Raw genomic sequence first — 13581 nt, 5'->3', positions numbered from 1 at the left:
TGGAAACAGCGTCAGAGGGAGCAGCTGAGAAGAGGCTTAACATTTCAAACGGCTGGCGGCAGGCTGCAAAGTTTCCACCCTGGAACCCCTGTCATGTGCGCAGCAGCAGGCTGGAGCGCGACGCACAGCCTCCCTGAAGCCCCGGATCACTCTCTGAACGCGTCGTTTTACTCATACGACTGATGGAAGCTGATTCATTTCAATTTTGAACACATGTTGTCGTCCAAGCCGGTTGTTCTATGCGTAAAACAACAGCATTCATTGTGATTCATCAGCTCTTCTGACACTTTGCCAGACAATTCATGTATTTCTAATACTAATAATACCTTTCTGATTCAGCAAAGTCATCCCGTATTGGTCCTTGCATCCGTTTGGATAACAGTCCGCTCAGCCTTAGCCCCACCACGGATTCAAAGTGGGATTCCGCAGTTATAAGTCATAGATGTCCTCTCAGCCGGACGGAGGCCTGCAGCCGGAGACCACAGCGGAACTTGACGTACTAAAATCGGAAGACGTGACGAGTCCTGACGGTCGCGTCGGGCAGCGTGGCTGCCGCGGGGACGCGGGCCAGGATAAAGTGGCCCCGGATCCCGAGCGCCATCAGCCGAAGCCGCGCAAGATGACCCGGAGCCCCAAATGCGCCCGCTGTCGAAACCACGGCGTCGTGTCGTGTCTGAAGGGCCACAAACGCTTCTGCCGCTGGAGGGACTGTCGCTGCGCCTGCTGCCTGCTGGTGGTGGAGCGGCAGCGCGTCATGGCCGCGCAGGTCGCTCTGAGGAGGCAGCAGGCTGCGGAGGTGAGGAGGGCACAAGGGCAGGTCAGTGATGGAGAAGTGGCGGAGGACAAACAGATGGCTAAAACCGTGACCTCCGGTACATGATTATCCACTGTGAGGCGGCGAACCGCACATTAACAGGCAGACAGTGATGTCGAAATGAGCCCATGCGCGTGAGTTTAAAACGCGATTGAGGGTGGACTGACTCGAGACCAAAGGTCAGAAAATATAGCAATTGTTATTTACCACTGCATACTGTTCTTTGGCTGGATGTCATTTTCCGAGGAGAAATCGCAGATACATATTTGACATAAAAGAGGTTCGATATTTCGACAGAAAATTCTACAATAGAATAATATTTTTGTGAGATTTGGAACATTTCAATTGGGTTAGTTCCTTTCTGTAAGACAGAGTGAGCTGTCAATTGTCATTGAATTAGAAATTCTCGTTGAGATTTAACTATCTTTAACAAGAACTGTGCGGCCCTTTGAAAAGTTTAAACTTGGAGCTTAAGGGCGGCCGAACAGAAAAAAAAGTGAAGCAACCCCAACTTACCATAACATGACTTGCATTTATCTTTATAGCTGCATCTTCTGGTGTACATAGTAAATGGTAAATAACTCCCATTCTTAAATGTTACAACCACAAAGAGATCTACTTGCCTCTATAATGTATTAATTCACGTGAACTACCTTTCGGGCACGCTCTCAGTACAGTATGATTATGTCCAAGTGTCTAATTCCTGTTCCCATGTTCCTGCAGGGTAAGAGGGGGGCCAGGTGTGCCGGTCCATCGCGGAGGACTGCGTATCAGCGTTGTGCGAGAGCAGCCGAGCCGAGCAGACTGGCTAAGAGCATCCTGCAGGGTAACGTTTTAATTAACATGTCCTCTCTCATTAAATGACTTCCTCTCTCCAAGGCTGTCGTATGAAGCAGTTTTTTTCTCTCTCCAGCAAATTAGACAAAAGCCTTAAAGTCAAGAACAGCATTCAGCTTCTTTTGTTTGAATGTGTTACGTTTGATAGAATTAAGGCTAACATCACAACTTGATCAGACTTGTTTGTCATCTGTTATTGGTGGAAGGGAGTCACTGCTTGCTGATATCACAGAATATATTAGTTCATTTGATCAGGTGAGATTGATTCTTAACCTTTACTTGTCCCGCTTTGTTGTCCATGGCTCTATAGCCACTATTTCTAAGATCAGTCGAGATGATGTAAACAAGTTCCTTTGACATGTACACACATACTTGGCCAACAAAGATTGTGATGTGCAGAGCAATTCTCTTACAAAAACCCTCCACAATCCAGCTCATTTTTTAATGATTTGTTAGGACATTGATTCCCTGAAGTTCACCTCAACATGAGCCGCAACCCGTCCGTTTCCAACCACAACCTGTTGTCCTACCAAGTCTGAACCCAAGATAAATGTTTTGCTTTGTGGATTCCAGCTTCTTGTCCTTCGACAGACATTAGTCCCAACAATGAACAAACTGATTTCAGTCTCCTCAAGTAGACACCGATACCTTCACACAAGTGCATGCTCCTTAACACACATTTTGTACACAATGCTCTTAATGCGACTGCATTTTCAAGCCCTAATTGGGCTCCAAACTACCGGTTCTTCTTCTTGGATGTCATTACCCTGCATTACACACACTTAATTTATCTAAGCCACCTGATCACATGCCATCACTATTTCCCAACAACAAGCCATTACAGTAATACACAGTGTACATTAATACCTGCTGACTTGCAGTCAAATCCTGCTGGAGGCTTTTATCTTCTTTATCGCCCTCTCAGCCTCTCGGTGCTCTCAGTAAAACAAAAATGACACCGCTAACCAAGTGCATAATTAAAATAATAAAGAACAAAGTGCTCAAACATAAACATGGCAATTCATTGGTTGGAATAAAACACATGAATCACAAATCCATTCAATAAATGAACACAGAAACTAGCAGTGTGTGTGTGTGTGTGTGTGTGTGTGTGTGTCTGCTTTGCTCTCTGTGCAGGGCTCAAACCAGCGGCGCCGCTCATGGAGGAGGACGCCTCGTGCTGGCCGAAGCAGACGCCGAGCGACCAAACGCACTTCACTTGTCCCCCCATCAGCAGCCGGATGAGGAAGAGGCGAGCCTTCGCGGACAAGGAGCTGGAGAACGTGATGCTGGAGCGGGAGCTGAGACAGAGGGAGCTGCACGGCAACCTTTCCTTCCCCTCCTCTGGCCTCGTGCCCTTGCTGCACCCTGCGCCCCTGCCCGTCTCTCCGAGCATCCACTGCTGTTTCCTCGACAAGGAACCCACCGCCGCGGTGGCGTCCACTTATGTGCCCGTGTATAAATACAAGCCTCTGTATGAGTGTGACTTCCAGTTCTACCAGTTCTTCCACCTGAAGAGCAGGTCGTCCGCCGAAGGTGACCACGCCGACTTCTTATGCCAGAGCGAAGAGCGAAGCCGGAGGGACGAGGAGGGTCTGAGTAGCTGCCAGGGCCGTGAGAAGAAAGTCAGGCCGGAGCTGACGCCTCTTCCATTAGGACCGATACTCAGACATCATGGCAGCAGCTTGTCAGGTCTCGACCACGTCAAACCCGCCTCAAAGGCAACAGAAATAATCGACTGTAATGGCTCTTCGACAGTCGCACGCTCTATTTTTGGATCGGATCGGGGTATCGTGGGCGGGCCGGACGTCACTGCAGCTCCCAGTCGGACTTTTGATCCCAGACCTCTGACTGCTAAGAGCCGGTGCGCTGACACTTCTGCCGATCAGGCAGGTCCTCGCGTCGACTCGGTCAAGGGCCCTCACGGCAGCTCAGCCAGGAGCCCCGCTGTGAAGCCATTACCTTTCTCTGTGGAGGCTCTGCTGAGGGCCTGACGGGCAAATGGAAAGCAGCGAACTTTGTTTGTGCGGAGACTAAGAATCACTCTTGAGCGAATACAGACAAAACATTGCTAGTTGTGTAAAGAGGCTTTGATACACTTTTATTTACATGGCCTGCTTGACGTTCAGTCAAATATTTATGCACAGTTTCCAGAACTTTGAATATTTTTTGTTCTCTTACTTTTTATAAACATGTGTTTAGTTCTATTTCAAATATGATATAATATTGAAACATTTATGTACGTGATTACTAGATTTTGTATGCCTACATTGAGCATATTTTGTACAAAAATATGCTTTAAATATTGTAGAGGTTTTTTTATACTCTGTCAGCAGTGTGGTAAAAATATACCCAACCGTTCAGCTTTGACCCCTCTCACATCAATCATATTATGTTCTCCTTCCATGCAAGAAGAAATATACAGTACATCCATAATACAAAGTTGATAAAAAAACAAGTGAAGTGTTTGAACTCGTGCCCATTTCTTACTTTCCTGCATTGATCTTTAAATCAAAGTGTAGCTGTGGTTGGCTGATCTGTGCGCTGCTCTCGAGCGCTGCGTGTCAAAACAAACCAGGTGCTTAGAAATCCCTCTTCGCTCATTAAAAAAAAACCAGCACTAAAGGGAGAATCATGAGGTAAAGCAGGTGGTTTCCCGTGTAGATTCCCAAAAAGCATCTGTAAAAGCACAGGAAGGGCTGACGGCAAAAAAAAAAAAAAAAGCAAGTGAGAAATATGGATTCATTACTTATTGGTAATCTTTACAGTTAACATTTCAATGGTACAACTTTAAATGAAATCCTCATACGACACACAGGTTCATATCACCATCCGACAAAAGCAGCAAAGATGGAAAATATTCCCCAAAGGGTGGAATATGAAGGTGCCTGCGTTGCCTGGGCGACATTGTTCTTTATCGTATGCCGAGCCCGACGCCAACCGAGTTTGTCTGAGCACACATTTGATCTGTATCCATTTTCCACTTTTCCTGCAATGTAATCTCACGGAGATGGAGGTCAGATTCTTTTGACAACTCTGGACCTCGTGGCGTCAACACAGAGGCGATAGCGCTGCTCCGTGTCTTTGTTTGCTCATATCTGCAGCAGCATATCAGAATGCCTGTCTCTCTGCATTTCCACAGAGAGACAGACACATTGGCACAAAAGAAAATAATGCCGTGAGTCTGAAAGCACAGAAAATGTTCCACTGTTAATTTATTTTTATTATTGTTTACCGTCTGCAGTGATTTAACAATATTAAAACGTCTTCCTCGCAAATTGCCATTTCCCCTACGATGATGAAAAGATGTGCGTCAGTCACAGAGGGATTTAATGAATTCTGTGACGAATAACACACATGAAATGAACCAATTTCACCCCCGGCAAAGGGAACGTGGAGAAGCTCATCTATCCAGTTCCCCCCCATGTTTCATTCTGGATCGTTCTTAGATGAGATGTGCGGTGGCTTAATAGATCCCGCCGCCGCTCTAAAATGCCACTCACGTTCCACTGTTCTTGGTCGGACTGTTCCAGGGACAGAAAGATTAGCGTTATTGTCCTGCGCTGTTTTGAAAGGTTTGAATCGATCCGTAATCGCCAACATTTTCCTTTGTAGCTCAATGAAAGGACGGACGGAGAAAGAGGACATGAGAGTGGGGGGTTACTTGACTCAGGCCAGTATGCTGACAAAGCAGTTTCAACAGGTTGAGACATGTTTTTGGAGGTGTAACAGCACAAACCCGTCTCCTCCCTCCCGAACCCTCTGCCTTTTGTCGCCCACCATGGCGCTCCCACTCCTCATGCTCCCGTTGTGCCTCATTTCCATTTCAGCAGGATTGATTTCACTCGCTGAGGTTCAGGGTAGAAAAGCTTTGCTTTGGCCTTTTTTTTTTCCTGTGACTGTGATCTTCATATTTTCCTCACACAGACTCCATCAACTACAGCAAGGACTGGAAAGATGGGAAAAAGTGAAGAAAAGATCTGAAGAGAGCCGACGGGAGGGGGAGACGCGACAAAGAGCTCGCCCATGTCACTTAAAACTCTTTTTGTTCACCCTGTCATTTAATCTAGAAGGTTCTTGCCTCTCCACCGATAACCAAGCACTGGAGCCTGTTCTGACCGAGCATGAAGCCATCACCCTACTATCAAAATGATCTTTGTTTTCCCATTGCCTTCATGTCCTTTACCACCTTGTGGTGTTGACACAAGTTGTGTGCAAAGGTAGACGTGCAGGGAAGGTAAATTCTCATGCAAGTGCGTTTTTTTTCCCGGGCCTCCGGCCTCCTTTTAAGACCTGAGTGAGGCAGCCAGACCTCTGTAGTTGTTTGGTATGATCTTCGTGTCAGTCTTTACTTTCCCCTTGGACAGATCTTCAGCAACATTTAGTATCAGGGTTCAGTGGAAAGCCTTTGATCACACTGCCTGCTCGCCTAATTTCAGGTAGAAATGATAGTGGACTAAAGCATATGTCTTGGTGTGGCAAGGTTATTCCAGTCGGCACTTCTGAGAGGGCTGCTGTCTGAACTTAATAGCGTTATTACGGGGTGTTGGGATAATGCGAAGAACTCTCCAGTTTGATGAGGAGTCTGTAACTGACACACTAGATTTGAATTGGTAGAACACCTTTTTTTTTTAATGATTATCTAGTTGGTCCGCTCAAAATGGCTGCGTCTGAACAAAAGACAAGTTGCCATAGAAGTCCTGTCTCATAAACCAGCTGCATTTGTTTTATTGATATGATTTTAGTTACATTAGGGCAAGCACAAGACAATATTGATATATTATACTGGTGATTGCTGTGTATGTAATCACTATTCACAGCAATTGGTCTAGACAGCGTTGACCTTTGAGGAGACAAATAGCCAGACTTCCAAAATGGAGGAAGCTAACGTTATCCCATTAGCTACATTCACTTGTCGTTAACCTCCTCTGTTGAAGTAAAAACTTCCCCACAAAAGAGTTATTGTTTGCAGACAATTTTGAAACAGGAGTCAAAACCAAATCTATCTTTTGAATAACTTATTTTTTCTTTCGTGACCAAGATGAGCTAATGAGTTTGCTAATTCACCGTTAGCAAGATATTTTCCTACACTTAAGTAGTTTCCTGTGAAGACGGAAGTTCGTTTTTAAAATATATGTAATGGGTGGAAAATTACACGTGTTGTGTCTTTCAGAGTAACTTTATGTAAGATATACTAAGAACTGTTGAGGTGCTGGATTTATTTTTTACTTTTGTAGTTACTCCACAACTCATTACACAATAAATACAAAACTTGATTTTTAGTATTAAAATCAAATTCATATAAATACATTATTCATATAATTGGCAGTGAAATATTTATTGTTTATATTTTCGATATGTTTATATAAATTGTTCACTGTGAGTCGTTTCAGTGTTGTAAGAAACTCTACGGGCAACATTAATTAACTTTTTCCACTCAGCCAAGACAACTTGAGATTTACTTTCCCAAAGAGCAAATATCTGTATTTCCTGCACAGCTTAATTTGTTAGGATATTATATTTATACAGCTGCTAACTTCGGTGTGCTGATGAACATTTTCAATACACTCCAGGCAGTATTCCTTCCTTCTGTTTATTTCAACAAAGTGCGACGTTGAGTATGAGGGTTCAGAGGAGGGAGTTTGATCTTTCTGCCAACTTACCACGCACCTTGGCTTCTCCCGTCCCACCCTGCCCTGCAACAGCCCTGTATGCTCATGGTGTTTGGTAGCCACTGGTGTAATGTTACACTACAGCTGTGTGTGTGTTTGAGACTTTTGCTTTGATTTGTGGATGCATGCATTCATTCGATGCACTCATTTTGATGTGACACATCGACCTATCAAAATAAAAGAGAGGATACGTATATGAAAGTAAACATTGTCTCTCAGGCAGAACTTGGGCACATATATAAAGTCAGTTAAAAATGTACCTTCCCCTGACCCCCGGGCTTCATTTATTTAAACACCAGCGGCAAGAATCGTCCATCAAGTTTGAACTGAATTTGACAGTGATATCTGAGAGATGTTTGACCTTCAGTAAACTAATCTGTGTCTGTCTTTAAAGTCTGGAATACATCGTGAAGATAAGTGTGATAAGTGTCCGCGGTGTTTAAACTCTCAGCTGTAATGACTCATATGGACAGACACAAATAGATCACATCCCCAGACAACCTTAAACCCGTCTGTGCAGGCCAGGCTGTGCTGTAAAGTCAAGGATGATGGTTTCACTAAAACAACAGATAAAACAAAAGCACAATACATACAATACGATAAACACTTCCCTGGATAATCATTGCATTTCTGCCTCATATCCTGTACAATAGAGTGACATTGATTAGGTTTGTTTAAGCTTGTGGAACTTTATCATAGTTAAGGGAGGATATTGACATTTCTTGCCAAGAATTAGATGAGAAGATTAACACCACTCTCATGTCTGCACGGTATATACAAAGCTACAGATGCAGTCGATTACTTTAGCTGAGCTTCCAGCCTTAATGTAATAACATCCATCTTGTACAGATTAAACTAACAAGCAGGGTTGTAAGTAACTAATTACACTTATTGTAAACTGCAATAAAGTTGTTTTTGAGTACTTTTTTTGAGAATAATTTCTATATCTGACGTATGTACTTGTCTTGCTACATTTAAAGTCGCATCTGTTACATAATGAAAGTCAAATATAAAAGTCCCGATAAACTGTCCGGAGTAAAATGAGCTGCTGCAGCAAAAACAAATAATGTCCGGTATGAATCTAATCCATAAACAACATCTGTATTATAGTATTATGTCACCTGACTTCCTTCTTTGATCACGTCACAATTACTACATCCATGAGAGGGCTCGCTCACTTGATTGTAAATCTACATATGTCAGGGGCAATGAAATGAGGATGTTATTCTTCTTATTGAATTACGTCTCTGTTAAACAAACGTGGTAATTCATCTATATTTTCTTGGGCCTGTTTGCTCCGTACCAAACAAATCAGTCTGAAGTTTCATCTCTTTGTAAGTAGCAATTTTGTCTGGCTCGTTCCATGCGTTCACAGCTGTGTCTATCAGCACTAAGGGAAAAATATAAAGGCTTTAATAGAGAACAAGTGTCTGGTCTGCCCTCTAACAGACGTTCCTAATTGACTGTAGTTGGTTTCCAGTCCAACCACCGCCACCCTCCATTTAACAGAAGAACAAACACACCAGCGCTCGCCTTTAAAAAGACGGCCCTGTGTGTAACCCGGCCTGCCGCAGTTGGACTAGAAATTTCCCAGCTTTAAAAACATCTTTGAAACAGGCAGGGTAGAGTTCTCTCCCGCACCTCCCCACTTATCCCCATCCTGTTACTATTCAGGTTTTTCCGCACGCTGGCGCGTGCGTGTACAGTATTTGTGTGCTCGCATGTCGCTATTCCAGCAGCCTTGGGGACTACCGATGCTGCCCGCGGCTGCAGCTGTGTGGCGATCCAGTTACCGTCACATGGCGCTGCTTGGCCTCCGAAGAACTACCTCTGCAATATTAGAGACCAAGAGCAGACCGCACGACCGTACTTCCTCTCTCGCTAGATGTCTCTCTCTCCAGAAAAGAAGATGTGACACAACACTTCATAGCAACCTTGGCATCCTGTTAAATGAATTACATATTTTCTAGCTGTATTACTTTAAAAAAAAAAAAGGGACAGCTGTATCTTTCAGGTAAGAAACCCTTATTGTGCCATAGCAGTATGTCAAACAGTATGTCAAAAAACAGTATGTCTCTCTCTCTCTCTCTCTCTCTCTCTCTCTCTCTCTCTCTCTCTCTCTCTCTCTCTCTCTCTCTCTCTCTCTCTCTCATCAGTACCCATCATTCCCATACCCTCGCTGCAGTGAATGCGTGACCTTTACAGCTCTGTATCCCGGACATAGCGCGCTCACCTTTATAAGTTTAAACCAGCAAATGTTGGGCAAGTTCAGGAACTTTATAGACCAAGGGTGGCAGTAATAACATAATTGCAAAAACAGCTGCCCGGCCATTAAAGCAGTATTTACCCAGCTTGGTGTGGATTTTATTCTATAGAAAATACTGGAACCCAAACTCAAACAATTCCCTTGACCGCATTCTCGCAATCTGATCCACATTGATGTTATTCATGTTCTGATCTGTACACCCCCCGTATGCTAACATATTGGCACCTTCTTTCAAGTGATTGATTATCTCTGAGGCCTAACCAAGAGAGGATAGTGGAGTTAGATGACATATAAAACCATGTTTTGATGTCTGGCTCACGGACCTTTTAGAATAACAGCTGGTATAGGCCGAGTGCTGGGAGGGAGTCGCGAGCATTCAAGGAAAACGTGTGGGCAAGTTGAGATGGCGTGATAGCAGGAACCCTGTAGCTCACGATAACTGTGATCCAATCTGCCAAGATCAGCAGCATGTTTTATAGTATTTTACTAGTCAAGTTCAAGCTCACAGACAAACCCCTCGGCCAAAACTAAGAGATTAAAAACACAGAGGGATGAAATGGCTGTTGTACAATTTAGTGTAATAGCATTTACAATATAAATAGTGTCAGTAAAAAGATGTCATTATACATCTCGGGTTCCAGCAGAGCATATGTCAAAGCCATTTATGGGGTACAAAGCGTCTATTTCAGGTTGGTGTTGTGACTGGCGGTGCAATAGATGGGTGATGAGGCAAAGCCTGTCGCTGTGTCTGTCTTCCTGCTCGACTCCCTCTCTACTCACGAGAAGTTTTCTGTTTTAAAATGAAACACTTCCACGAACCCGGACACGTGTCCTGCTTTTGACAGACGACCTCGACGGATCCCAATCCTGTCTAAATCGTTCCCCTCCGAGCCAAATATAGCTCATTTTATTCTGGAAGATCTCTCGGGGCGGTGGGGGGAAACATTCATGTAAAACATTTTCGACTCCTCAAATGCAACGCACGAGCAGAAAGTTGAGTGGATGAAAGATTAAGTCCTGAAGACGGGAACATTTCCTGACACTTTTACTTGTTTCCCAAGTGTTTCAGTGCTGAAATGGAACTGCTAACTGAGCTACAATCATCATGCTAAAAATGTACGTGCAGCACCATTTAAATTTATTCAATTTACATCCCATTAGTACTCCTGAAGGCTTGACCAGGGATATGCACTAGTACATGTGGGCCCAAGCTGAACCTACATGTCCATGTGGCGACTGGGCTGACGAGGAGCAGGCAGAGACTGTTTCTTACACTCTTAACCACACTCAACTGTTGTTTAAGGCTATCCAATTTGAATCTCGCTCTGCTCTGGCAGGCCGCCCACTTTCAACCTGCATGATGCTATGAATCATGACGCTTCACGAACAGCTCTTCCAAATAGGGTTCAGCGTAGGGAGACGCAGTTCAAAGACGTAAAGTACAAAGTGCACTCCCATAAATCTTGCAGCTGACTTTTAATTGAAAATTAAAGCAGGAGCCAGATAGGATGTTCCACACTACAGTCGCAAACGAACCCAAAAATATATGTCAAGTAAATAAGTGCCCGCTGGGTATTTTTGTCTTGTTAGCACAACTGAGGCCACAACGTGAATGCAGAAGTAATATTTGTACTACATGTACCCTAAACTAACAGACAGACTTTCCTTTTTAATACTACTTTCATCATATTTTAAACTCTGTGATCAAATATTGAACTTACTTTGATTTCATTTATCTGTCTTTTTCAATTTCTTTATCATGTTTTATTTTTGATGGCGTAGATTTAGGCCTGATACTAACTTATTGCAAGGTTGGACCTCCAGACACTCATGCACTGACACGACAGAGTGACAGGATGTATTCACTCCAATCAATTGGACCACCTTGACTTTACACTGGTGATGTCCAACAAGCTAATGATGTGACTTATATATTAAATACTTTGGTTATTTTAATTACATATTTTATTTGTAATTAATGTACATCATTTTGTAATTGGAGTAAAAAAAAAAAAAAGGAAAACTTTGATTCAATGTTGTGAAACAAAAAAATCAGGATCACTTGAGGGGGGTGATTATTTTAAAGGCTATTTATTCATATTGAGAAGTTAAAGTGTTTCACAACAAAAGCTTTTAATACAGACTATTAAACAGATATAAAATAAGACGAAACCTCCATTTAAATCAGGAACTCTTGCTAAAAATGTATCCAGGAAACAAAATCGGTTTTGTTTCTACGGCTCACTGCCTGCCCGAAGTTTTGTTTGCCGAGGAAAAAATTGTGGATCCAAAATTGCTTTTGTTTTTTTGTTTCAGAGTAACATGATGTTCACAGCGGGAGTGAACCAAGGAGAGCGCGGCATCTGTGGAGGAGACATCGTGGATTTCAACAGCCACAGTTCAAGTGTGTTTGAGCACGTTAGCATTGAGCACGGACGTGTGAGCGTGACTTTGGCTGTCTTGTTTTTAAGTCCTTCTCAGACACACACACACACACACACACACACACACACACACACACACACACACACACACACACACACACACACAACTTCTCTGTAGGACAATAATAAGAATGGAGCAGCATGGAAACAGAAGCTCTTTTTAACGAGCTAGCTCCATGTCAATATTACTCTTTTCCCCCTCAATAATCACACACAAGTCTATGTCTCTACTTCCTTCCACACAAACACACACACACACACACACACAAACATATTTTTGCTTATTGCTGAGAGCCTAAATATGCTACACACTCCCACACTTGACTGCCACTTTCTCCAGCCGCTCTGCACTTTTGCCACTGATGGATTTTTTTTTCCACAAAATATTTGCTCTGTAACATAAGCTAGTCTGTCTTGTGTTTACACTTCAAACAAAGCTATTAATCACCTTAATCGCCCTCAATTAACCCCCTACACCAGACGCTTGCTCCGCACGTCATACAAGTAACCGCTCGCTCAGTCGCTCATGCAGTCACATCTGCCAAACAGGTGATGAATTGCCACCACAAGGCAATCTCCGCCACAGCCTAATTCACATAATATCATAGCTTCAGATGACAAAGCATTAGCTGGAGGGAAGCATAGGAAACAGCCTGAGGAAGGTCAACTGAGATCTGTGTTACTGAAGGTGCAAAAGCATGTGCCCAAAGCTGTATGAGTGCAAATGATCTCAGACTGAGGTGCTGCTCGTGCTATTGAAGAGACAGGAAATCCCTGAAGCACAAAACGGTCAAGAGCGTTCCACTGGAAATGGAAGAACAATTTCCAAAGTATTTTTTGTTGGAGGCATATACAGTTTGTGAGCTAAAAGTACATGGTATTAAATGCAAACCATCAGAAAATGGTCTGAAGTTAACGCTAGAGCAACTAATTGCCACACGAAAGTTGCATTCAGTCGAACTGACTCAAAATTTCCCGAACTTGAATTGTGCTGTTGAGATGCATTAATATATCCCTACTCGTACAGAATAAATACGAGGCCATGAGGGTACTTGTTGCTGTGAATTTGACCAATCAGGTCATTTGCTATCACCGCTACTGGAATGTGGAGAAAGTATTCAGATTGTGTATTTAAAGGTCTCACATTTATAAAGTTTCACAACTACTGCATGTAGCAAGTTATCGAATAAATGTATTGTAGTACAAGTATGAAGTAAAATGTAAAACAAAACACACAAGTTAATTACGAGTGTCTCAAATTGTCTTAGCCAGAGGGGAACGAACAAAGTGCCGGACTGTATGCCATTTGGTTTTGTAGTTTTTAATCTGTTGTCATATTCCATGATGCTATTCGACAGCAGTGAATATTTTTAGAAAGGCTAGGCAATAAAACATATAGAAATATGTGAGTTTTGGAAAAGATGACATCTTTCTTTTTTCAAAATAATTTGACTATCGGTCTGAAGACAAACAATGACAGAAACGAGGAGTTAGAGAGAGAGAGAGAGAGAGAGAAGAGAGAGAGAGAGAGAGAGAGAGAGAGAGAGA

The 13581-nt window shown here is 43.1% G+C and overlaps 1 protein-coding gene across 1 annotated transcript; it reads left to right on the top strand.

The window, feature by feature from the left end:
* Window positions 1-249: 249 nt before the first annotated feature.
* dmrt2b (doublesex and mab-3 related transcription factor 2b) lies at window positions 250-4067 on the top strand. The gene is made up of 3 exons (XM_068589915.1): window positions 250-817; window positions 1538-1640; window positions 2789-4067. The coding sequence occupies exons 1-3, from the start codon at window positions 443-445 to the stop codon at window positions 3643-3645; spliced, it is 1335 nt and encodes a 444-aa protein (XP_068446016.1). The 5' UTR covers window positions 250-442; the 3' UTR covers window positions 3646-4067.
* Window positions 4068-13581: the final 9514 nt, after the last annotated feature.

This window comes from Clinocottus analis, unplaced genomic scaffold, assembly GCF_023055335.1.
Source record: "Clinocottus analis isolate CAN_PGR_092001 unplaced genomic scaffold, fCliAna1.0.p SCAF_23, whole genome shotgun sequence".
Lineage (NCBI taxonomy): Eukaryota > Metazoa > Chordata > Actinopteri > Perciformes > Cottidae > Clinocottus > Clinocottus analis.
The sequence above is the reverse complement of the archived record's forward strand: the minus strand, read 5'-3'. Positions and strand labels throughout refer to the sequence as shown.

Coding starts and splice junctions, on each gene's coding strand:
- dmrt2b (XM_068589915.1), top strand. CDS start 443: ATGTCCTCTCAGCCGGACGGAGGCCTGCAGCCGGAGACCACAGCGGAA. Junction 818..1,537: donor TGAGGAGGGCACAAGGGCAG/GTCAGTGATGGA, acceptor ATGTTCCTGCAG/GGTAAGAGGGGGGCCAGGTG. Junction 1,641..2,788: donor GGCTAAGAGCATCCTGCAGG/GTAACGTTTTAA, acceptor CTCTCTGTGCAG/GGCTCAAACCAGCGGCGCCG.